This window comes from Osmerus eperlanus, unplaced genomic scaffold (genome assembly GCF_963692335.1).
Source record: "Osmerus eperlanus unplaced genomic scaffold, fOsmEpe2.1 SCAFFOLD_257, whole genome shotgun sequence".
Taxonomy (NCBI): domain Eukaryota; kingdom Metazoa; phylum Chordata; class Actinopteri; order Osmeriformes; family Osmeridae; genus Osmerus; species Osmerus eperlanus.
In genome coordinates this window covers 2,403-27,500 of record NW_026911627.1, presented here as the reverse complement: position 1 = coordinate 27,500, position 25,098 = coordinate 2,403, and the positions used below count along the sequence as shown (strand labels likewise).

Here is a 25,098-nt window from a genome sequence, read left to right as displayed (position 1 = left end):
CTTCTCCTGCCGCCTCCTCCCCTCCTCCCTGAACGCTGCCTCTCCATTGGGGGGCTTGAGACGGACAAGTCGCCGTTCAGCCAATCAGAGACTCGTCATGCACTTCCTCCCGATTCCCGTCTCCAAACGAGGAGGGCGGGGCCGCCCGTCCTCCGACACCTGCCTGGTGTGGCTGCTGGGCCTGGCGCTCCGCCTCTCGCTCTCCTCCTGCCAGAAAATCGACCAATCCAAACACCCCATGGTGACCACCAACTACGGCAAGCTGCGCGGGATCAAGAAGGACCTGAACAACGAGATCCTGGGCCCGGTGGAGCAGTACCTGGGGGTGCCCTACGCCACCCCGCCCATCGGTGACCGCCGCTTCCAGCCCCCCGAGGCCCCCGGCTCGTGGCAGGACGTGCGCAACGCCACGCAGTTCGCCCCCGTGTGCCCGCAGAACGTGCAGGGCGTGCTGCCGGAGATCATGCTGCCAGTGTGGTTCACCGACAACCTGGACGTGGCGGCGGGCTACGTGCAGAACCAGAGCGAGGACTGCCTCTACCTCAACGTCTACGTGCCCACCGAGGACGGTGAGTCGGGTTGTTTGGGGAGGGGTGGGGGGGGTTTCTTCAGACGTGTTTTTTTTTTTTTTTTTCGTCTGGTCTGTAGGGCTTTAGGCGAGGAGAGGCGTGAGTCGAGGGGACACACAAGAATTTACCGGAAGGAAGGTCTCTTCGACAAGACGGCGTCCTCTCTCCCCTCCCTCCCCCCTCTCCTCGTGCGCCTCATCATTCGAATCTTTTTTTGTTTTTCTGTTTTCCGAATATATGAAAGGTCTCCGTCTTTTACCACATGGGAATTTTATACAAATCATATTCAATGGTTTTGAGATGATTTGGGGGTTGGTATTTCAAATGTGTTTTTGTCTTTTTAATCACAAACTGACCCTTCCAAAAAAATACAATGACAAGGTCTTTCTCTTTTTCTAACAGCTTTTGAGGTACTCTTCATCACTGTCTGTCACACTGCCTTCTTCTGCATCTTACTGAGAACAAAATGTGTGTTTTTTCTCTCAATGTGAACAAACTGTGTGTGTAATGGCTGTGGGTGTTCTCTGGGAAGGGCTAGTTTGGTCAACAGGAACACGAAATAGCACTAACAACCTAGCAGTGTCCCACTGGAGTGTGTGTATGTGTGTGTGCGCGTGTGTGTGAAACACCGTTTCACCAGGTCATTGACAAGTTCAGAGTGAAATGGTGTGTTCCAGTTCATAAGGAAACGCTGTCTCTCCTCCAAAACGCAAACACGCACGTTTTGCCACCTGTTGCCTACTCAATCACTCAACATCCGGCCAAACGTTCTGTGGTATTTGAAAATCTACACATGACCTCACTCCTTTCAACTCCGACTTTTTTTCTCAGTCATGTTCCACTCTCTTTCACACACACAGACACACATACTCCTGTAAATGTCAGGGGCTTCCAGAATACAGAACATGAGTGAGTTGTGGGTGATGACACGTGGTTATTGAGCGATATGGAGCAGAACGTTGAGAGGTTAACCTTCAACCTCCCCAGACGATGTAGCACCACCACAACAACTCCTCCGCGATGACTTATCAACGCGTGTGCATGTGTGTGTGTGCAGTGAAGCCTCGGCAACAGGTAGCTGCTAGTGTAGCTACATCTTCCTCGTGTTGCTCCTCATCCTCTTTCTCCACTGGGTCCATCTTTTACATTCCCAGCCAGCTCTTGGAGAGGAGAGGAGGGGAGTAGGTGAAAGATGAGGGAGAAGGAGAGGAGAGGAGGGGAGGAGGGGAGAGATGAGGGAGAAGGAGGGGAGGGGAGGAGGGGAGAGATGAGGGAGAAGGAGAGGAGAGGGGAGGAGGTGAGGGAGAAGGAGAGGAGAGGATGGGAGAGGAGGGGAGGAGGTGAGAGATGAGGGAGAAGGAGAGGAGAGGAGGTGAGAGATGAGGGAGAAGGAGAGGAGAGGAGAGGAGGGGAGGAGGTGAGAGATGAGGGAGAAGGAGAGGAGGTGAGAGATGAGGGAGAAGGAGAGGAGAGGAGAGGAGGGGAGGAGGTGAGAGATGAGGGAGGAGGGGAGGAGGTGAGAGATGAGGGAGAAGGAGAGGAGAGGAGGGGAGGAGGTGAGGGAGAAGGAGAGGAGGGGAGGGGAGAGGGGCACTAGGCACTAGATCAATGACCACTCATCAGTCTCTGTCTGCGGGGACAATCAGCACACGCAACAAACACAGGTGTGTGCACACACACACACACACACACAGAAGGTACACAGACTCGTGCTCATACCCAGCCTGGCTCTCTCAAAATCAGATCCTAGCAACCAGACAGCTGGCCAGGTCTCTCCTACATTTAGTGCTTTACCTGTCTTCAAAGGATTTTTTCTTTCTGTTTCAATCCTCCCTGTCTCCCTCTGCTCAGCCTGAGTTGGATCCACACCCCTTTTGTACTTACTGTTGGTACATATCAGATATGGATGTGTGTGTGTGCGTGCGTGCATATTCTGTTTATCTGACAACCCCCCTCCCCCTCCCCCCCCCACCCCCACCCCACCCCCCCACAGGCGTCTGCGACTGGGACCTTTTCTAAGATGACCGCCCCCCCCCTGATCTTTACACTCACTTGCTCAATACCTCAATCCACCCCCCTCCCATCATTCCCTTTATCTTGCTCCCGGCTTTACACAACCTCCACACCCCACAGCCGTAGAAGGAGAAGACATCTCTTAGATCTCCTTTTTAGGAACGTTCCACTTCTAAATGGTAAACTGGAGTTCATAACACATGAGAATAGGCCAATGGAATGAATCTAGGACACATGCATGTGTTTTCCTGCATTAGTTAAACAAATGAGACCCAGAGGTTTTTGTGGAATATTTTTATTCCGTGTTTGTTTTGTTTTTAAAAGAGCCGTCCTGCTGTTTTCACGCTCCTCTCCCCCCTCGCCACACCCCAGGGGAGGCACTGTCAGCCTTTAGGACCCTGGGGGAGCTGCAGCACCAGGGGCGGTCACACACCCATCCCCACACACACACGCACAGTATACACACACACTCATTCACACTCACTCACAGATTTCCACACATATACCCAGGGACACACACACGCGCGCTGCTAGATATAGGGGGAGGGACTGTGTTCCTAGCAACGGTTCCCCACGGGGACCGCCATCCCATAAATCACAGGATGAGGCCTTCGTCCTCAGGTCCAGCCGAGTCATCCCAGAGCGGTCGATCACCGAGGCTCACACGCGCCACCGCTTGTCCGTGATAGGCCAGAAGACTACAGACACGCCCTTCCGCCCCGCCACGGCCTATAATAATCCCAGATATCACATAATGACAGACGTCTAATGACTCCGCCTCTTGTTGCGTCTCAAAAAATTACAGTCATGTTATCGTCTTGTGTCGAGTTTCTACACGGAACTGTGCTTGTGTTTATGAGTGGGAACTTAGAATGTTTGTAAAACTCTTGGTAATTGTCCAATTCTTAAGAGTAACCAGGAACTACATGACCTATGACCCTGACACTGATGCAGCCTGGTCAAAATGAGTCCTCTAATGTGTGTACCTCGTGTAGCTGGGGGAGTCATGGGAAAATGGACTTCTAGCAATTCTCCCAAGACCAGCAAACAATCACACACCCAGAAACAGATTGATATAGCCCTCCCTCCCTCTGACTCCTTCTCCATCCTGCCGTCTTTTTCATTTTGTGGGGAGGAAGTCACGTGAGGGTCGGGTACATGGCGCCGTTGGGACGTCATCTAAACGCTCAGGCAGAGCGGAGATGAATCAAATAAATAAACAAATGAGCAGGTAAACAAATACACAAAGGAAATAAATAAAGAACAGCGAGGCGCTGCAGAGGAGGTAGAATATGATATGGATTTTGCCTTTGAAGAAGGAACCAACCTTGATCATTCCTTCGGACTCTTTCTTCTTACCTTCTCTCGCTTAGCTCCTTCCATCTCTCCTTCTCCTCACATCAGTCTCTCTTGATATCCCCTGGAAAGAGAGCGAGGGAAAGTATAAGCAAAAATATGGGAAAACTGAAAAAGTAGATCAAAATCTTTCCTGGAGGGGGTGAAAAAGAGCTGTTAAGACGAAGGTCGTTTTGTATAGGGCTTTGGTAATTAGCATGGGAACCAGTGTTAACTAATACCCAAACACACACACACACACACACACAGACTTTGCCTTTGAAGTGAGCAACTTGATGAAGGTACAGCAGAGGATGGAAGGACTTGCAGAGCAGGAAAAGACGGGGAACGAGGGATGAAGTGAAGGAGGAGACCTTGAGTTAGATGAGAAGCCGTGGCTCTGGGGAGCAGGTGTTCTAGCGGAGACGGAAGGAGGGATGGCACGGAGGAAAGATGGAAGGAGGGATGGCGTGGAGGAGAGATGGAAGGAGGGATGGCGTGGAGGAGAGATGGAAGGAGGGATGGCACGGAGGAGGGAGAGGAGGAAGAGATGAAGTGGTGCCGGGTGGAAGCACGTACTCATCTTTTTCCACCAACAGGCCAAATCCTTCCGACTCCCCCTCCCTCTCTCTCCTCCCCCTACCTTGGGTGTTGGGGGGGGGGAGGGTGTTGACGGGGGGGGGGGGGGTCAAATCACATCAGAGCAGGTCAGTTCTCCAGTTAAGACTTGTGTACCCTTTTAATAAACACAAACTGGTTGCCCTCGGATACCCATGACTACTGACAGCCTGCCTTGCCCTAGGGTGGAAGGAAGTGTATGTCTGTGTGTGTGTCAGCGCTTATGTGTTTATGTGCATGCATGTTCTTGCATGCTTGCATGTGTGTGTGTGTGTGTGTGTGTTTGTTTTAAGTCCGAGGGGTTAGAATATTGTTTCCTATGTGTAGCAAAAGAGAGGTCAGTGTGTTCAGAGAACCCAGAAAAGAGGAAGAGCAAGGAGGGAGTAGAGGAAAGGAAATGAACGGAATGGAAGAGGGGTGGAGAGGGAGGAAGGTAGGATAGGGAAGGAGGGAGGAAGGAGATAGGATGCAAGCGCCATGTATCGAAGATGTGAGGTGAGAGACATGGGGGAGGTGGCGGGGGGGGGGGGGGTGGCGGAGGGGGTACAGCAACTCTGTCGTCCTGGCAACCCTCCAGCTTCTCCTGTATTTGCTGTCAGCGCCGCGCGTCAAAGACAGCATCCATTTGCCTTCCCACTAGACTCTGAATGAGGGAATTAGCAAGAGCTCCGTTCCAGCTATTTATAGCTCCTGAGCCACAGAGAGAGGGAGTGTGTGGAGAGGAGAGAGAGCATTGATGCATTTGTGGGCGGGTGGGAGTTAGCGCTGTCTGATGGGGCGTGTGTGTGGCGTCTCTGTGCATGTGTGTGTGCGTCTCACGACTCCGACGTGTTGCATGTTCGTCTTGGTCGCCTGGGCCTCTTATCAACTACATTCTCACTTTATTTCTCTCTCTCTTTCTTTCTCCCCCCTTCCCTCTCTCTCGATTCAGCTGTCTGCTGTTTTCCGTCACGCTTTGCCCCCCTTCCTCTCCCCCCCCCCGTCCTCACCAGAACGTCTACATCTCTCTCATCCCCCCCTCCACCGCCCCCATCCCCCCCCCCCCCCAAACTAAACATCCATCCAACCTCATGTCACGGATTGGCAACAACAAAAATGAGCTCACACAAACATTTCCATTCAACATGGGACCGTCCGCGGCATTTAAACTGTCTCTCTGAACCTGGAATGAAAAGGTTTTGTGCTGTGTGCCCTCTTTCCCAGGGTGGTTTTATAGTGGTCCCTCTACAGGAAGTCGCACTGTTATTCCTCCAGCTGGGGTTTATCTGCCAGGCCGACGCAATCATGCCACTACTTTACGTGAACAACCTACTGCTTCAAAGGTGGAATATTTATTTGAAAAGCACAGAAAGATCGCCTTATTGTTAAAAGGTGTTATTGATGCAAAATGTAAAAGGGCTATGCCCTGTTGGCTGTTTGAAGTGAGGCCGATTTGCATTGTCCCCATGGTAAGGCATCTTCTCCTTTCTACCTTAAGCCCAGGGTTAGTTCTCTTGCTGTTTGACGCACACACCATTGCACACGGCTCATGCTTCTGCATTTCCGCCTTCATCTTTGACTGCTTCTTCCACTCCCCCTCTTATCTCTGTAGTGGTTTTGGTGTTGGGGGAGCAGGGGATGGGGGGGGGGGGGAGTAGGGGGCTTGTTGATTAGAAAACCTTCCTTTGTGGAAGGCTCCTAGGCCCATTGGAAGAAGAGGGGAGGGGACGCAACAACTGGAAATTCTGTGAAGTCCCATTAAAACCAAATCTTTAGCTGTCTCTCTGTCTCTCTCTCTCTCTCTCTCTCTCTCTCTCTTTGTTTTCTCCTTTCCCTCCCTCCCTCTCTCCCTCCATCCCTCTCCCTTCCTGTGTCTTCCCTGCCTCTCTTTCTCCCTCCTTTCTTTCCATCCCTCTTTCTCCCTCTGTGTCCTCCCTGTTTCTCCTCCTCTCTCTCTCTCTCTCTCTCTCTCTCTCTCTCTCTCTCTCTCTCTCTCTCTCTCTCTCACACTCTCTCTCTTTCCCTCCTCTCCCTCCATCCCCCCCGCCTCTCTCTCCCTCTGTGCCGCAGCTCAAAGGGCCATCTCTTTACAGCTCGCTGTAGCTGGGGTGGCTTGTGGATGTGAATGCAGAGCAGCTTTGACACACAGACACACACACACACACTCCCCCACTTGCCAAGCTCTGCCTCCTCACAGTGCCTCCCAGGGCTACAAGAGGAAGGGCATGCACAGACACAGAGAAAGAGAAAAGGAGGGGGGGGGAGGAAGAAAAAAGAAACAGAGAAATAAAAGATGAAGAGATAGATGAAGAGGCTGGGGTTACTCGGAGGCAAAGCCGCGCGCGGGGAGGGGGGGGGGTGTTTTTGCGTGGAAGCGTGTGCCTGCGTTAAAGCCTCCTGGGTTATTGACCCTATGGCGCTACACGACCAAGGCTGTGGAACTAATGACCATGTGATGTTAATCAATAGGTGTGTGGATGGCCCAGATGAACTGGTTGACGGCCACAGTGGGCTGCTTCTCTGGCTCGTACGCACGCAGAATCACAAGTGGCCTGTGTGTCCACCCAGGAGCTGGGAGGATGGATGGAGATGGATGGAAGAAACAGGGAAGAGGGGAGGAGAAAGAGACAGAGAGAGAGAGAGAGAGAGACAGAGACAGAGAGAGACAGAGAGAGACAGAGAGAGAGAGAGAGAGAGAGAGAGAGACAGAGAGAGACAGAGAGAGAGCTAAAGATTTGGTTTTAATGGGACTTCACAGCACTTCCAGTTGTTGCGTCCCCTCCCCTCTTCTTCCAATTGGCCTAGGAGCCTTCCACAAAGGAAGGTTTTCTAATCAACAAGCCCCCTACTTCCCCCCCCCCATCCCCTGCTCCCCCAACACCCAAACCACTAAAGAGATAAGAGGGGGGCTTGAAAATTATAATCTCTCAGATTAGACGATGCGTTCGGTGTGTTCTTACGGGATTAGACCCTCATCTCCAGGGGACAGAGGTGAATTATGGTCCAGATTGCGCAGTGAAGCATCCAGATCCGACGCTCGCCTGTCGCCGCGGAGAACGCGGAATCACTCACACACACACTCACTCTCACGGCACACTCACTGACACAAACACACACGAGCGAAAACGCGTGGGTCACCCGAGGTGTGACGGCATCCACACGTACTGTACTCACACATACACTCACTCACACAGACTCACACTTCCCCACACACACACACACACACACACTGGCACACACTTACACACACACACACTCTCACACTTCCACACAAAAGTAAGCAGATGGCAAATTGGGGAGTGCGGGAGTGCACACACGTGTATACTGTACAGGCACACACACACACACACACACACATACAGAATCGGATAAACAGACAGTAACTGTGGTGTCGGTGCGTGTGGTTGCATGGGGAGAAAATGGCTTTAACCTTCATGCCTTCCTACACGTCACCGCTCTGTAAATGTCATCCCACCTGGCTCCCTGCCTGGTCTCTTTTTTGATTTCTCTCCCCCTCTCTCTCTCTCTCTCTTTCTCTCTGGCTCCCTTTATTCTCGTTCCCTCTGTCTCTCCATCTCTTCCTCTTTCTATTTCTCTCCATTTGTCTCTCTGGCTCTCTCTTTCTGTGTAACTCCATCCCTTTCTCTGTTCTGTATCCTCTGTGTCATTTTCGTGCTGCCCCCCCTCTCTCTCTCTCTCTCTCTCGCTCTCTCTCTCTTCTCTCTCTCTCTCTCTCTTCTCTCTCTCTCTCTCTCTCTCTCTCTCTATCTCTCTCTTTCCTATCTCCCTATATTTGTTCAAACACATTCGACACTCCTTTCCCATCCACCCTCCTTTCTCCTCTCCTCCTCTCGCACCGTTCCCGCTGCAGAAACACCTCTTTTACACCACTCCCATGTATTCTGTTATAAATATCTTTCTTTTTCACACCTGGTTTGCTTTGTTGCAAACTCTCGGTGTGTCTTTCCCCGGCTCGCATACCCCATCTTCTCACCTAGTTCCACACTCCCTTCATCTCAGCTCCTATATACTACAGCCTCTCCCAAACAATACCTCATTATAGAGAACAATCTCTCTTCTGTCTCTCTCTCTCTTTCTCTCTCTCTTACACACACACACACACACACACCCACACACACAGTTCCTTTTTTGTTTCAAACACACCTCGCCTTCTGCATCCTGCTCTGCATCTCACTTTGCTCTCCTTCTCCCCCGTTCTCTATCCACACACCCCGTCTGTGTCCTCCTCTCCTTTCTTCTCTCCATTTCTCTCTCTCTCCATCTCTCTCTCTCTCTCAGAGGGGGTGGCTCCAATAATGCTCTGCTGTTCACAGTCTGAACACGAATAAACTGAGAGAGAGCGAGAGAGAGAGAGAGAGAGAGAGAGAGAGAGAGAGAGAGAGAAAGAGAGAGAGAGAGAGAGAGAGAGAGAGAGAGGGCAGGGTTGTACATTAAAAGGGAAAGAGAGATAGGGGAAGGCAGAGGGAGGAGGAGAGGGGGGAGGAGATAGATCAACAGACCAAGTCAACAGAAGTACAATAACACATGACGGACAAATGACGCTCCGAGAGTCGTCTCTCAGGATGGATGTAGAAGGCGAAGAGGAAGGTCTGTCTCAGGATGGAAGGATGGAGGCAGAAGGCGAGGAGGAAGGTTGTTTGATGCTGGCCTGTTATTAGTTAGTGTCACCATAAATAGTGAAGAGGAACCAAGATGGCATCCCTCTGGAACAGATTGTCCACCCTCTGTCCTCCCTGCTCTACCTCTTTCTCTATGTATACTTCTCTCTTTCTCTCTTTCCTGTCTCTTTCTCTTTCCTTTCTCTTTCTCTTTCTTTCTTTCTCTCTTTCTTCTCTCCCCTTCCCTCTCTCTTTCTCTCGCTTTTTCTCTCCAGCTCTCTCCTTCCCTCCCCTTCCCCCTTTCTCTATCTCCTTTCCCCCCTCTCCTTTCTCTCACTCTCCTCCACACACCACACACACACACACACAGGTGCCATCTGCTCACCAGGGCAGCGACACACACTGAGCGGATGGCTCAGAGGAGGTGGAGGTTGGTGAAGGGGGGGGGTGAGATAGACACACTCAGTGAGAGGCGTCGCGTCTGACTCACTGGAACGAACAATGACTGTCTCTCTCTCTCTCTTCACACATGACACACGCGCACGCGCACACCCGTCTCCATCAACTAGCGTCCATTATTCATCCCCAGAGGCTCACTTTACAACCTGTCAGACTCCCTGCTGCTCACTCGTGCATCATCCCCAGCAAACACAGCCGTCTGGAGGGAGGGGGGGCACACTCACACCTAGGTGCTCTTAATCTGCCCTGCTCGCACCCGTGTTTAATCTGCCCTGCTCGCACCCGTGTTTAATCTGCCCTGCTCGCACCCGTGTTAATCTGCCCTGCTCGCACCAGTGTTTAATCTGCCCTGCTCGCACCCGTGTTTAATCTGCCCTGCTCGCACCCGTGTTTAATCTGCCCTGCTCGCACCCGTGTTTAATCTGCCCTGCTCGCACCCGTGTTTAATCTGCCCTGCTCGCACCCGTGTTTAATCTGCCCTGCTCGCACCCGTGTTTAATCTGCCCTGCTCGCACCCGTGTTTAATCTGCCCTGCTCGCACCCGTGTTTAATCTGCCCTGCTCGCACCCGTGTTTAATCTGCCCTGCTCGCACCCGTGTTTAATCTGCCCTGCTCGCACCCGTGTTTACTGAGGCTTCGCTGCGCACACACACACCCTTGTTAATGAAGACTTTTGAACACAGCATTCAGTATTCCGAGTGATGCATGTTCTGTACACAGGTACACACACACAATACAGTTGTTGTTGGCAAAGATTAGATTATTTTCTATTATTTACTGACTGACGCACTTTGACTGGTGTGAGGGTCCGTGTGACTGCGGGGGGAGGGGGGGTGCTGGGCCTGTGGTTATCTGTGTGTGTATCAGTTTGTTTGTGTGAGACTTCCTGGCTGGGGGGGAACTGGAGCTGAAAAAATGCCTTACGTAACTGTCTTCAAAGTGCTGCCAAGGCAACCTGTCCCTTTGCTAGAGAGAGAGTGTGTGTCGGTGTGTGAGAGAGAGACAGAGAGAGAGAGAGAGGACAGAGATGAAAAAGGTGAAGGGATATTGGAGGAGGGATGGAAGATCAAGGATAAGAGGGGGTTATGAACAACTAAAAGGTTGACAGAGTGATGGTTTTTCCTCAGCATCTCAAAAAAACTTGAAATGTTTCAGCAGCAATGCCAGTAAAGGTTTCAAACTGCCCCTAATATCTCCTGCCCAGTCAGCTACTCAATCATCCATAATTGCTCCAAACCCTGTTATTTGTCTAAAAAAAATCTCTTTTTGAAGGCTTCATAAAATATACAAATATAAATTTGACATTATAAACCAGCTGTGCTGTTGCTAGGTGATATACTCTGGAGCAAGGTCATGGGGCATCATCTTCGGATTGTCACCACCTATCTTCTTAACTCTCCAAAATAAGACTGTGTCGTTTGAAAGTTTGAACCACAAGAATTGTGTGCCTCCGTTCCAGTCCTGATTTCCTTCCACAGGTTGGGTTCAATCACACCTGCCTTCCTTTGAGGCTGTAAGCGCTGACCATTACGGGGGTGATTTGGTCCACTTCTTGGGGTAATCGTCCGCTAGGCCTGGTTGTGTTCTGGTGTGGCTCCCAAGCCTCGCAGCTGAACACCTGCTGCACTCAGCCGTCTACTGACGAGTTCTCACAAGACCTCCGGTTCTCTCTGTGCCTCACGCAGCGTCCTCTATCACTCTCTCTCTCTCTCTCTCTCTCTCTCTCTCTCTCTCTCTCTCTCTCTCTCTCTCTCTCTCTCTCTCTCTCTCTCTCTCTCTCTCTCTCTCTCTCTCTCTCTCTCTCTCTTGCCCACGCTCTCTCTCTTTCTTGCTCTCTCTGTCATTCTCTCCCTTTCTCCCTCTCTTTCACTCCTCTCTCTCTCTCTTTGGCTTTGCCTCTCTCTCTCCCTCCCTCTGCCTCTGTCTCTCTTCCTCCCTCTGTCTCTCTTCCTCCCTCTCCTGCATTTACCAAGGAGCCAGCCGACAACGTGGATCAAATTACATCCACCTTTTTACTCGCACGCTCTTCCCCGGTGCAATTAACTTCAAGCTTTTACACGTCATCTTAAATTGACACTTCATTGTTAGGCCATGTAATTTTTTACTCACCTGGGGGGATTTGCTTTTAGCGGTAATACCACACGGGCACGCTCACGCGCACCTTTTGTCCTTCCCTGTGTAACACGTGCTTAACATGCTCTCTGTCATTGCAGGTCTGCTTCACGCTGTGTCCCTCATAGAGGTGGCTGTCTAATAAAAACATTCCTCTGTTGTCTGCCTCCATCAGGGTGAATTCTACAGTGTGTATTTAACCTGCTGTTCTGGGTCTTTTCTAAGAGAGTGAACACAATAATGTTTTGTTATACTAACAACAGTGTGCGTAGCGGAGGGAGGGGGGGGGGGGGAGGGGGGGAGGGAGGGAGGGAGGGAGGAGGGGGGGAGGGAGGGGGGAGTTGAGGCCGTCGTGACTTGGTCCCCCCCTTTCTCTCCACTTCCCAGGTGTCCTTATTCTCTGCCTGTTCTTTTTTTTCCGTTGAAGGAGGAGAAAGAAACAGGAAGGGGGGATGGGGGGTCAAAGGTGTCTTGTTTTTCTAAACCACAAGCCTCATCCTATATTCCTACACATTGATTTTTCTGTGTTTCCCAGGAGCTAGACCTAGCTGCTAGGACGCAGGGAACAAATCGGGTTTAAAAGAAGGGCTTGGATAGCAGTCAATTGTGGCGGCCATTTTATCCCTCAGGGAGGATCAGAGCGATCCCGTCATCAGATTTTAGAAAAGGGGGTTTTCTTTGATCTTGCAAAGCGAGTTTGGTGTCTTTCTTTCTTGTGATAACTGTGTCTGTGATGCCTTTTTAAGTTTGGTTTTTGTCCTTTTTTATATTAAAAGAAACAAAAACAAAACACACAATAACAACTCTTGCTGATTTGTACCTTTTTGCCTTCTTCTTTCTTCTTTTCTTTTTTTGATTTTTTTCTTTATTCCGTTTTTGCCAGTAATCTTTTTTGAATTTTCTCTTTTCTCTTTTTCCCCCTTTTTTTCTTAACCCTAGGTCCGCTCACAAAAAAACACGATGAATCTGCAACGAACCGACCCAGAGATGAAGGTATTTTTGTTGCATGTTTTTCCTTTTTTCTTGTTCCGAGGTCTTTTTGGGGAATAGAGAAAAACCAATAGAACACACATCTATCAGTAATAAGTTATAAAGAAGATATTCATGTCTTTTATGGTGCTTTTAAGGTGTTTATGTGCTGAATATGATAGCATTCAACTTGAAACTGTCATTTTTCCATGAATATACTGTCTTTTTGCAATATGAAATATGAATTTTTAACCTCAGCGAGTTTTGTGTTACATAGTACAGCTAACTGGGTTCATCTCTGTCGCCTTGACGGAGGAGTGTTTCCTCTAAAGAAAACCTCTTTTCAGCTGTATTGTCAGACTGGGATTGGGATGAACTCTGAACAACCTTGACTACAGGATGAGGCGACGGCGCTGTCGTGTCTCTCGCGGCAACGCCTTCTGAGCTCCACACCTTCTCACATTTAAATCCAGAGAACAGGATTCTCACACTATCACTTGGGAGTTCAGTCAATACTGACGGAGAGAGAGAGGAAGAGAGGGGGAGAGATGGGATGAGAGAGGGAGTTGGCGGGGGTGGAGATGGAGAGATGGGAAGAGAGACGGAGAGGAGAAGAGAGAGAGATGGTGGGGGGTTGGAGACAGGGAGATGGGAAGAGAGAGAGAGAGAGCAAAAGAGAGGAGAAGAGAGAGAGGGATGGAGGGAGGGACAAGAAAAGAGAGAAAGAGAGAGGCAGAAACAGAGAGACAGAAAGAGAGAAGGGGATGGAAAGAGGGGAGAAAGAAACAAAACATTTGAAGTGAGAGAGAGATTAAGACACACAGACAGAGTGCAGGAGTTCAGAAGAGAGTTTCCTGTCGTTTAGAGGGGCATACTGTACCGTAGTCATGTAACACTGTCCATACAGACATGACTGTGTGAACATGTTTTTTCTTTTTTTTCTATCATTGGTATTTGTTTGTTTCTGGTTTGTTTTTCCTTGGAGAAAACATAATTGTTAATAAGATATTTTTATGGAATTTTTTTCACAGTTGTTTGGGGCCATGAAATATGTGCTTTTGATTCTCTTTGATATGGTGTTTTGGGGTAAAGCTTTTGAAGTGAAAGCCTTAAAGGGGAAAACTTTTGATAAAGATTGTGTACACCAACCATCCTTTCCTTTTAGTTTTAGAAGGCTGCAGGAACTCCATAATCCCTTCCATCTGATGATTTAACTCTCTTCCCAACCCTAATACCTTCTCCTAACATCCACCAGTGTCTCCACCCAAATACTGACCCACCTGCCTTTAGACGTCCTTCCTCTGTCATCACTGTTTGAAGTGCGTGCTAACTCCTCCTCACACCCTACCTGATGACCCGCTGATGCTAGAACTCCTTGTGACTTCCTGTCACGACCGAGCCGCTATCAGAAGATGTTGCTCTTCTGTAGCTGTCGGACATTTTGTTCTACAGCTTTTGTTGCTCGGCTTTTCGGAAAGGATACTTTGTGAACAGATGGAAGGATTGATGGGTGAGTGGATGAATGAATGTATGAATGAACTGATAAAGACATAAATAAATGAATGGTTGGATGGATAGCTGAATGGATGAATAATTGAATGAATGAACAGATTAACAAATGGATGGATGAATGAAAATATGAAAACAGTCTGTGTTTGTGTACAGCAGTGTAGTGAGGTCCTTCAGACGAGCCCACTGAAGGTCAGAATCCTCCAGCCTGACTCAGGTGTGAGGAGAGGAAGGCTATTTGGCAGCAATGGCAGTACACACTTAGAGGCTGTATAAAGAGATTGATTGATCTCTGTGGAGAGTGTGTGTGTGTGTGTGTGTGTGTGTGTGTGTGTGTGTGAGCTCTGATCAGATAGGAAAGGATCTTACCACCTGAGCCTGTAACCTGAAACACATTCCTGTCAGGGATGATGTCACACCTCTTGCCCACACACACACACACACACACACACAGCTCCCCGCCCGCCCGCATGCATTCACACACACACACAACTCCCTGGCCACATACAACCACACACACACACACTCAGACCTCCCCGTACACATACACACAAACAACTCCCCACCCATGCACGCACATGCACACACACAGCTCCCAGCCCACACACACACACCAACAGAGCTGTTTATAAACCCAACGAAAGCACTGTGGGGACTGTACCCATTCTACATGTAGCTCTAATGATACCCATAGCTAATCACAGTCTTCAAGCATATAGAATTATTCGAAAGGAAAACAAACTTCCAGTATGGACATGTAGAATGACATGAAGGATGTCAGCAAACATGAAACAGTTGTGACATGCTGTTATTACAGTAATCATCCTACAGATGTCGTTTTGGTGCATACAGTCAATGTGTCCATATTCAGCACAATAGAACACATGACAAGACGACATCCGTCAAGTCAACGCAGTCTGAACGGAAAACCTTCTCAAACGTCAACAGAATGGACTTGATTACTAACAGACACCTCAATGCACAAGAAGATCAGCACGGCGTATCTAGATTAGACTGCGCCATAGCATATCAGGAGATAGACTGTGCCGAAGACATTCAGGCCCTTTCGTAGACGGCACTGAAGAGTTCAAGGATTCAGAGTGTGGATCGCCCCCTAAGACAGACAGGATCCAGGAAATGGACCTCACCGAAAGCCTCTTGCTAATTCCCTACCTGCATGCAGGATGTCAGTGTGAATTGAGGGCACCGTACTCTGTAATTTGAAAATGGGGTCTTGTGTGTGTGTGTGTGTGTGTGTGTGTGAGAGAGGGGGGGCGGCAGAGTGATGGAGAGGAAGATGAAAGGAGAGAGATGGAGGGAGAGATGCCAGGTAGAGTACTGCAAAGAGACTCTCAGTGATGTTCTTTCTCCCTGGAGTCTTAACTGTCTAGTCAGTGGTGTGCGTGTGTGTGCGTGTGTGCGCGTGTGCGCGTGTGTGTGTGTGTGACGTGTGTGTATGCTCTTGGTGTGTATGGGCACATCAAGAGATTTATCCTGCTCCTCACTTTGAAGTGCTTCCTCTCTCCTCTATTTCTCTCCATCTTCTCGACTAAATATCCTTCATTTGTTCCTCCCCCTCGCCCTCTTCGTTTTTCTCTCCTCCCACTGTTTTTGCCATCCGACGTTCCCCTCATTCTCTCTGTTTGACTCCAGACTCTGAAGGTGTCTTTCAGCCACTTTGCTCTCGTGACTCTTCTCTCTCAATGTCTCTGTCTCTCTCTCTCAATGTCCCTGTCTCTCTCTCAATGTCTCTGTCTCTCTCTCTCAATGTCTCTCTATCTTCACCTCCGTCCTTGTTTGTCTCTCTGCCTCTCGCTCTCCACGTTGCTCTCTTTCTGTGTCCTTGTGACCTCCCCTCCTTGACCAGCTCTCCCTTTTTCTGTCTCCTCCCTCCTCATGCCACCCCCACCCCCTACACACACACACACACACAATTAAATGTATACAGACACACATACAAACAAGTGTGGAGTGTGCGCGCACACACTCCACTTAAACTTTGAAGCCGTAAAGGCCGACTAGCCTCCCGGCCTGCTTGAATGAGACTAAACCCTGGGAGAGAGCTACAGAAGTACCAGAGACCAATAATCTGCAACTCTCTCTCTCTCTCTATGTCTCTCTCTCTGTCTGTCTGTCTCTCTGCCTGCTTCTCTCTCCCTTTATCTCTCTTCATCTCTGAGAGAGACTGACAGACTGAAGAAAGAGACCTTCTAGAAAGTAAAGTGAATCAAGAGAGAAAGAGAGAGCAAAACAAGTCAAGGAAAGAGTAGAAAGAGACAAGTTTTAAAGCCGTCTGAGCGAGGGGAGTACAGTAACTGGAGAGAGAGAGAGAGGCAAGTGAGGAGGAGAGGAAGGATGCTGAACCTAGACAGTGTCGTTGTGTCTGCTGTGCAAGCGCCAGCCAAACCAGCAGAAGCTCTGTCACCTTGACATAAGTACAACATTATCACAGACGCTTTCCTCTGTCAGCCTATGTGGGAGCCTGCTCGCACCACGCTAACACAGCGGCCCGGGAAACAGCCCCAAAACACCCTGTCAGCGTCGGGCGGGGCGGCTGGGGAGGCCGCGCACACCTACGCAGACAGCCGGGGAGGAAACACTGTGACAGGAGGAACGGAGAGAGAGGGGGAGAGACACAAGAGGGAGAGAGAGGGAGAGGGAGAGACACAGGAGGGAGGGAGGGAGAACAGAAGGGGAGAGGGAGGTAAGGAGAGAGACGAGAGGGAGAAGGAGGTGGGAAGAGTGAGACAGGGAAGTCGAGGGACACTCAGAGAGAGAGAGAGAGAGAGAGAGAGAGAGAGAGAGAGGGAAAGAACAATAGACGAACAAAGAGAGAAGGGGAGAGAGACGGAGGGAGAGAGAAGAAGGGGGGTGGGGGAAGAGGAGAGTTGGCGCCAGGCCGCCCGTCATCGCCAGTTGTTACTCGCCGGCTGGCTGGGCCTGGGGGGCGGAGTGTTACGCTTATGACACTCCCCCCAACCCCCCCCCCCCCCTCCCTCTACATCCTGTCTGTAGGATGGGGGTTGTGTGGAGAGCTATATACAGTAGAGCCATTCTTGGAAGGCGAACTGGAGGAAGCCCAGGATAGTGAATCTAATGTTAGGACAGGTTCTGTTCAGTGTTGATGGAGTACTGTAGAGAACTGTGGCTAGTCATCACCATCCAATCCATAGCTGCTGAAGAGGGATGAGTCATTTGATATGGGAGCGATAAAGGATATGCCGGGGAATGTTTGGAATTGGGTTCAATTCCCTCCTTGCCGTCTGTCTGCCTGTCTGTCTGCTTGGCTGTCTTGCTGTCTGCCTGTCTATCTGTATGTGTCTGTCTGCATGTCTGTCTGCCTGCATGTGTCTGTCTGCCTGCATGTGTCTGTCTGTCTGTCTGCCTGAATGTGTCTGTCTATCTGTCTCTCTGCCTACCTTTACTGTTTGCCTGTCTATCGGTTACATGTTAACCCCTTCAATAGATGACAGTTTAGATGCATTTCTACAGAGAACAGTATTGCTGTGTTGGGAGTTGGATCTAGCTACAGGAGGCTTGTACTCCCCCCAAACATAGCACACACACACACACACACTCTGTGGCACCATGGTGCCAGTCTCCTGTCAGAGCTGCTGTGAGATCAGATCCTGGCCAGCTCACTGCTGAGAGATCAGACGCCTCCCTGTGAGCCTGCTGTGGAGAACCTGCCTAGGGAGACACATACACACACACACACACACACACACACACACACATACACACACACACACACACACACACACACACTGCCTCTCAAACGCACACACTCTCTTAAAACACACACTCTCTCACACACACCCTCTCTCTCTCCCTCACGCACACACACACACACCCTCTCTCTCTCACACACACACACACCCTCTCTCACCAACACACACACACATACTCACACACCCACCCATGCATATACGCATACGCACGCCCTCTCCAACAATATATTCATATATATATATAAACACTACACTCACATATTATGCACTCACACGCACCGCAGCATATCTGTCTAAGGGAGATCAGCACCAAGAGGCACAGCAGGAGAGACCTGCACCAGGGGCGGGAGGAAGACCTGGCAGCCTCTCACTGTGTGTGTGTGTGTGTGTGTACGAGCGCACGTACGTGTGTGTGTGGGGATGTTTCAGCCTTCCTGCTAGCCTCCAATTATCCAGATGTGTGTATGTAGGAAAGCCTGAGACTAGTTGAAGCCTCACAGTGGTAGTTAAGACTCCTTCTACTGCTCCTGTCTGGGTATGCAGGAGACAAGAGGCAGGGCAGGGCCAATTTAGAGTCAGTCTGTCTCCAAAAGGGCTGTGTAGAACACACACACACTCTCTCACCCACACTCTCACACACACACACAGCAGTAAGTGCCATGGATGAATAGTGTTGTACCCAGCAGGGTTGTTTGAATAAGGCAGCTGAGTGAATGGAGATATTTATTATCTACTCTTGTCTGTTCTATTGTTCTACAGCACAACAGACGCTGTTGCGGGCCCAGGGCTTGACTCGGTGTCGCCCTGCCTTGGTCTTGGTCTTGTCTCGGTCTTGATACACTCTGGTCTTGGTCATGACTGACCGTGTCTCGCTTTAGGTGGTCTTCTCTACAACACTGACACACAGACACACTCTTATTCTCACACGTACTAATACACACACCCAATGGTTCACTCTCATGCTCACAAACACTAATACACACACATACACTGATTCACACACTCACACAGACACACGCATTGGTTCACCCACACATACACCGATTCATACAATCCTTGAGCGTTTAGGTTGACTGAGGAGCAGTTCTATAGGCATATGTGAAGCCTTCTGTGACATTGCATATAAAAAGGGCTATACACATTTTTGAGGGATTTGATTAGATTTTATACAAACACATACACATTGATTCATTTGTTGCTGTTCACACACACACTGATTCACACACTGATTCACACACTGATTCACACACTGATTCACACACTGATTCACAAACTGCTATCCATACACACACCCATGCACACACACACACACACACACACAGCTCTGCCAGTATGCCTTTCATGGAACCACTCTATCGGGCAGGCTCCTTTCAGCTCTTATTAAGCCCAGCCACACCATGAAGACCTGGGGATATTGAAGGATGGGTAGAGGAGCGAGAGAGGGATGAAGGGGAGGGGGTAAAGGTGGAAAGATGGTAATGAGGGTCACGTAAGGACAGAGGGAGGCGGAGGGAGGGAGAGAAGGGAGGGAGGGAGCACCGGACTCACCCTAATGGTGCTGGGTTGTTGTGTACCACATGGCCGCTTTCTGAAGAAAGAGAACATTCTAGAAAGGATAAAGGAGTGTAGAAAGAAGAGGAAAGGGGGAGGAGCCTGACGGCTCGAAGGATGGGGGGGGGAAAAAACGGATGAGGAAGGAATGAGGGGGCGAGGGGGGGGCGAGGGAGGGGGGGGAGGAAGGACAAGAGTCCAAGTGTGTGTGTGGATGGTCTCCGTTTTGGTGGTATTTTGGAGCACAGGGAGGCATTGTGTGTGTGTGTGCATGTGTGTGTGTGCGTGTGTGTTGGCCTCCCTCTCCTTTCCAGTGTGCTAATTGATCTGATCTCAGATGGAGAGAGAAACACAACTCCAGCCTAATCCAGTCTTTATTTATGCAATCAAGACAGGAAAGAAAAAAGAGAGAGAGAGAGCGTCTAAAGAGGCGAAAGACAGGGGCGCAGCAAACAGCCGAGGAAGGAGGGGAGGCGGAGGCAGAGGAGAGGGACTAGGAAGGAAGATGACACAAAGCACAAACAGAAGGAAAGGCTCTGAACGCTAGAGGGAGGAGGAGAGTGGCGGAGGAGGAGGAGGAGGAGGAGGAGGAGGAGGGAGGGAGGGAGGGAGAGAGGGAGAGAGGGTTAGAGAACGAAGAGGAAGGGCGACCACAAGGATTGGGCACAACAGTGTAGAAGTTGTGAAGAAAAGGAGGGGCGGGGGTCAAGCGGGAGATAAAGCAGAGCGTAGAGATCAGAGGGATAGGAGGATGAAGGGAGGGGCGGAGAACTAAGAAGAGGTGGGATGAGAGAGAGAGAGAGAGTGTAGGTGTGTCATTAAGCTCGGAAAAGAAGAGAGGGAAAAGGATGGCCCTCATTTATGCCCCTCTCTCTCTCTCACCGTCTCCCTCTCTCTCAATCCGTCTCCCTCTCTCTCTCTCACCGTCTCCCTCTCTCTCTCTCTCTCTCCGTCTCCCTCTCTCTCTCTCTCCGTCTCTCTCTCTCTCTTTCCCAGTCTGCCGCTCTCTCTCTCTTTTTATCTCGTTTTCCTCCCGTCTCTGAAGCCTGCACGCTACTGTAGTTGCCTGTTAGACTCCCAACCTCTCCAGCTCCTGAGACCGTGGACACGGAGACACACATCCTGCCAGTAAGACGGTGAAAGGGGTTTTGTGGCCTGTGCTTTAATCTCAGCGGTCTGTGTGTGTGTGTGTGTGTGTTTGTGTGTGTGATTTAGTGAGAGTTTGTGGAGGCAAAATACAAATACAGGCCAGAAAGAAGGCTCCGGCTATAGCCATAGTCCCCACAGGGCCTGCAGTCGCAGCCACACAACATCAGGACTGTGTGTGTGTGTGTGCAATCTTTCAAGGAGCTTGCCTGTTTGTAAGTTAAGTTTCTCTTGCTGCTCCCCTCTATCAAAGAAGCTGTGGAAACATTTAAACACAAACGATATGGGTGCACACATACACACCAACACAGCAACCTAGACAAACCTACACACTGCATCATGATCCCGCCTGCTCCTGTTTCCACACAGATAAACTTACTAGCCAACAAAATAATTGAAAAATAATTGAATTTATCACGATCATCGTTCTCTTTCCCCATCAGCTCTCTTTCCTTCTTTATCTCTCTTTCTCTTACCATACAATTAGTTAGTGAGTGGCCACAGCTCTGCTGCAATGATTGAGGTGGTTTGTGTGTGCTTGTGTGTGTGTGTGTGTGTGTGTGTGTGTGTGTGTGTGCAAAGCCCTTCTCCGTTGCTGTGCATTTCATCAGGACCCATTCATCACTAACTGCTGTCACCCCAAAACACCCTCTCAGCCTGACCTCAGGATCCTGTTGACCTCACACACACACACAACCACCCCCACCTGGTGTAGGGGTTCTGTGTGCATGTGGTGTTAATGTGCGTCTGTGAGTGTGTGTCCCACCCATGGGGAGTGGGGGGGGGGGGGGGGGGGCGGTCACACTCACTAAGCCCATGTATATCACAAAGATAACACAGAGAAAATATTCCCTTTAAAATATAATATTCCTCTTTTTTTCCTCCTCATCCCTTCCAATTTGATCCAATATCTTTTTAATTATCCTTCCGCTGGGCTGAGAAGCGGGCTCGTCCTCCTGTCTTGGCTGAAACGCATGGAGGAGATGGAGGCAATTGAGTGACTAGTCTGCACTACCTTTAAACCCCCCCCACCACCCGCCTAACCCAGAGAAATCTTCCGTGATGGAGTCCCCTTCTCCACTAGCCGCCTGTAGGCTTTTCCCAAGATTCAGGAGGAGCTTTTAGATTAGAATAAATGAATAAATGACTGAAAACCATATTCATCACCATATGGTTCGTGTCTGGGCTTTCGTGTGTGATTCCCCGACCTGAAAACTTAGCTTTGGTGTTGGGGAAGTGCTTCATTTTTTATTTTACTTGTAAGAATTCTCATTTATAAACATGAACTGTCTGGTGCATGTATTGCACATCATGCTCCTCCTTTACCCGGATCAAGAATGTTGCTGAGAACTGGCTCCAGTTGAACTCAAGGGGTTAAAGACTGTTCTCAGATCAGTCGGGTCCCATTCTGAGGCTTCCTGTTGTGACTCGGTCAAGCTTAGCTGATCCAGAATCAGCCCCCGCACGGAGAACCGCCCCGCCCCGAATAGGACCGCCGTCCCATATGCCCCCGTGACCAATCGATTAGTGGCTAATTACGTCGTGGCGATGGGCTCCGGTGGGTTGCCACCAGGGGAGGCGGAGCTTGATGGCGTTTGGCGTTGTGCATTGTGGCTGAACGCCAGACAGAGTTTGGGGGGCTAATCGTTCTACTGTCTCTGTTCTGCTTGAGAGGATCAGTGACAGTAAGCCCCCTCTGGACCTTATCCATCAACAGACCTCTCTCGCTCTCTGTCATTTTCTCTCTCTCTCTCTTTTCTCACTCCGTGTCATTTTCTCTCTTTCTCTCTCTCTCTCGCTGTCATTCTCTCTCTCTGTCTTCTTTCTGTCTTGTTGCCTCTTTCCCCCTGTTTCTTTATGTCTCTTTCTCTTCTGATTGAATGTCTTTGGCCATGGCTGAATTCCTACATCTAGTCACATTCCTCAGTCTCGCTGTTTCTCTTTCTCTCACTCCCTCCCTTTTGTGTCGTTCTTCATTTTCTCTTTCTTTCTCACACTTTTTTCTCAAACACAGTTAGGGAGAGACAAAGAAAGTTTGAACAGTTGGAGAGACAAACAGAGAGACAGAGATGTCCGGAGAGAGAGACAGAGTGAGATTGTAACAAGACAGCGGGATGGAGAGAGAGGGACAGAGAGATTGTGAGAGAGGGACAAAGAAAGAGAACGTCTGTGTGTGGTGTGTGTACATGGTCATTTTGACGCTAATGAGATTGAGTGGAGATGGTGTGGGGTGTAATGGGGGGGTTAGAGATGCGTGACTGCAATATGTCTCCATGGCAACAGTCAATGAGTTTGCCCCCTGTGATGGAACAGCTTGGGTTGAAGAGTGAGATGGAGGGAGGGAGGGAGGGAGGGAGGGAGAGGAAAGAAAGAAAGAAAATAAAGAAAGAAAGAAAGAAAGAAAGAGGGTGATGGAGGAGAGCAAGCGAGGAGAAAGGTGGAGGTGGTGAGAGAGGTGGAGATGGAAAGGAGAGGAGAAGGCAGTGAAGAGACAAACAAGGAGAGAGGGAGATCAGGAAAGGTAGAGGGGTTGGGGGAGAGTGGAGACACAGGAAGAAGTCAAACTGAAGCAGTTGCCATAGCGACACCGTTGCGGCTCCTTGTGTGTGCATGCGTGCATGTTCGTGGGCGTGCGTGTACATGCATGTGTGTGTGTACTGTATTACAGTACTTATTTGTGTGTTGGGGTGGAACGTGTGTGTGGTTTTCAGCAGCTGTCTCCACTGGTTGATTGCAGGTTGTGACTTGGCGTTCTCTCTCTCTCTATCTATCTCTCCTCTCTCTCTTCCCGTCTCCCTCGATCTTCCCTTCTCTCTTCCCTCTCTCTCTCTCTCTCTCTCTCTCTCTCTCTCTCTCGCTCTCTCTCTCTCTCTTCCCGTCTCCCTCAATCTTCCTTCTCTCTCTATCTCCTCTCTCGTCAGGATGAACAGATGCCGTAGTAGGTTATTTATGTTTCTTTTCCACTCTGGCGCTCTCCCTTATTAATTATCCCCGGGCTTATGTGTGGCCGACACACACACACACACGCATACACACACACACACGCACGCACAGCTACACAACGACATGCTTACACAGACCCCGCACACAGCCTCTCTCTCCCCTCACAACCACACTAACAACAGCAGTATACCTCACAGTGAGTCCTGCCACCGTTTTCCTGTAACTGTGTTTAGAACAACTCAGGTCAACATGGGTGTAACACAACCGTTCAGGTCATCTGTAGACAACTGGGATCCTGTTGTGTCGTTGTTGTTGTTGTTGTTGTTGTGGCCCCTGAAAACTTCAACCTTCAAAGTATTGCAAATGACCTCTATCCAGTTCACTGGTTAAGTACATGTTTAAATTAGAAAAAAAAGGAAAAATGTATTGATCTTCTACTTTTCGACCCCGTCCCTTATCTTTCTCTCCATCCCTCTCTCTCTCTCTCTCTCTCTCTCTCTCTCTCTCTCTCTCTCTCTCTCTCTCCCTCTCTAGATATCCGTGACCGCAGGAAGAAGCCAGTGATGCTGTTCATCCACGGCGGCTCCTACATGGAAGGAACCGGAAACATGTTTGACGCCAGCGTCCTGGCCGCCTACGGCAACGTCATCGTGGTCACCATGAACTACCGTCTGGGCGTGCTCGGTAGGGTCCTGCCTGTGGCTGCAAACTCCATCTTCGCACCCACACAAACGCTTTCTCTGACTCTCTTGTCTCCCTATGTCTCTTTGTCTCTCTCTCTCCTTTCTTCCTCTCCTCTTTCTCTCTCTCCTTTCTTCCTCTCCTTTTTCTTTCTCTCTCTCCCACGGACACACTCGTGTTATTTCTCTCTATCGCCCTCTCTTTCGCTCTCTCCGACTTGTCTGCCTCTTGCACTTGCACACACAAATGGCTGTTCTCGTCCTTGCTCTTTGTCGCATAGACTAGTTGACTGCTCCTGTCTGGGGCTCTGGCTAGGATTGCTCTGGTCTGATGTCAGGGTCGTTTGGCCGTGTCTAGGACGTGTCCTGCCCCTCCTTTTACGAGGCACAAATACCCGGCAGAGGAACAGACATGCAAATCATCCCCAAACACAAGGCATGTTTATTGGCGTAGAAAATACACCTCCCACTTTCTCACTTTAACAACATCGTGACTCAGAGCAGATCAACAGATAGACCTCCTATTCCTCCCCACCAATCAGATAAGTCTATAAAGAGGCCCGGTGCCTTTCGGCCTGTCAGAATCACACTTTTCTGGCCCTGGTTTTTTTCTGACATTGCACTGCCAGCCCCATGGGCAGTTGTGAACTACCCAGGGGAGGTATTTTGGTTCATTGGGCTTCCCGTACACAGGAAGTGGGTGGTGAAGGTCAGAGAATGGAATGGATGAGTTAGAGTACCTCTCTCCCGGCTTTTTATGAACTACAGGAGGACTCGTACTGTTCCAGGGTACAGGTTGGTGTTTAGGGGTTCCATGAACACTCTTTCTTCTCAACACGTTTGAGTACTGCCTGGTGCTAATTGC

General features: G+C 49.8%; 1 protein-coding gene across 1 annotated transcript in view; it reads left to right on the top strand.

Annotated features, from left to right (window-relative positions):
- LOC134016341 (neuroligin-2-like) overlaps positions 1–24,237 on the top strand; it is a gene marked incomplete at its 3' end in the record, with an annotated part of 24,333 nt that extends 96 nt beyond the window's left edge. The window contains exons 1-3 of the mRNA XM_062455714.1: positions 1–569; positions 12,644–12,697; positions 24,088–24,237. The exon at positions 1–569 is cut by the window's left edge and continues 96 nt beyond it. Of these exons, the coding sequence (XP_062311698.1) occupies positions 98–569; positions 12,644–12,697; positions 24,088–24,237 (676 nt within the window). The remainder of the gene's footprint in view (positions 570–12,643; positions 12,698–24,087) is intronic.
- Positions 24,238–25,098: the final 861 nt, after the last annotated feature.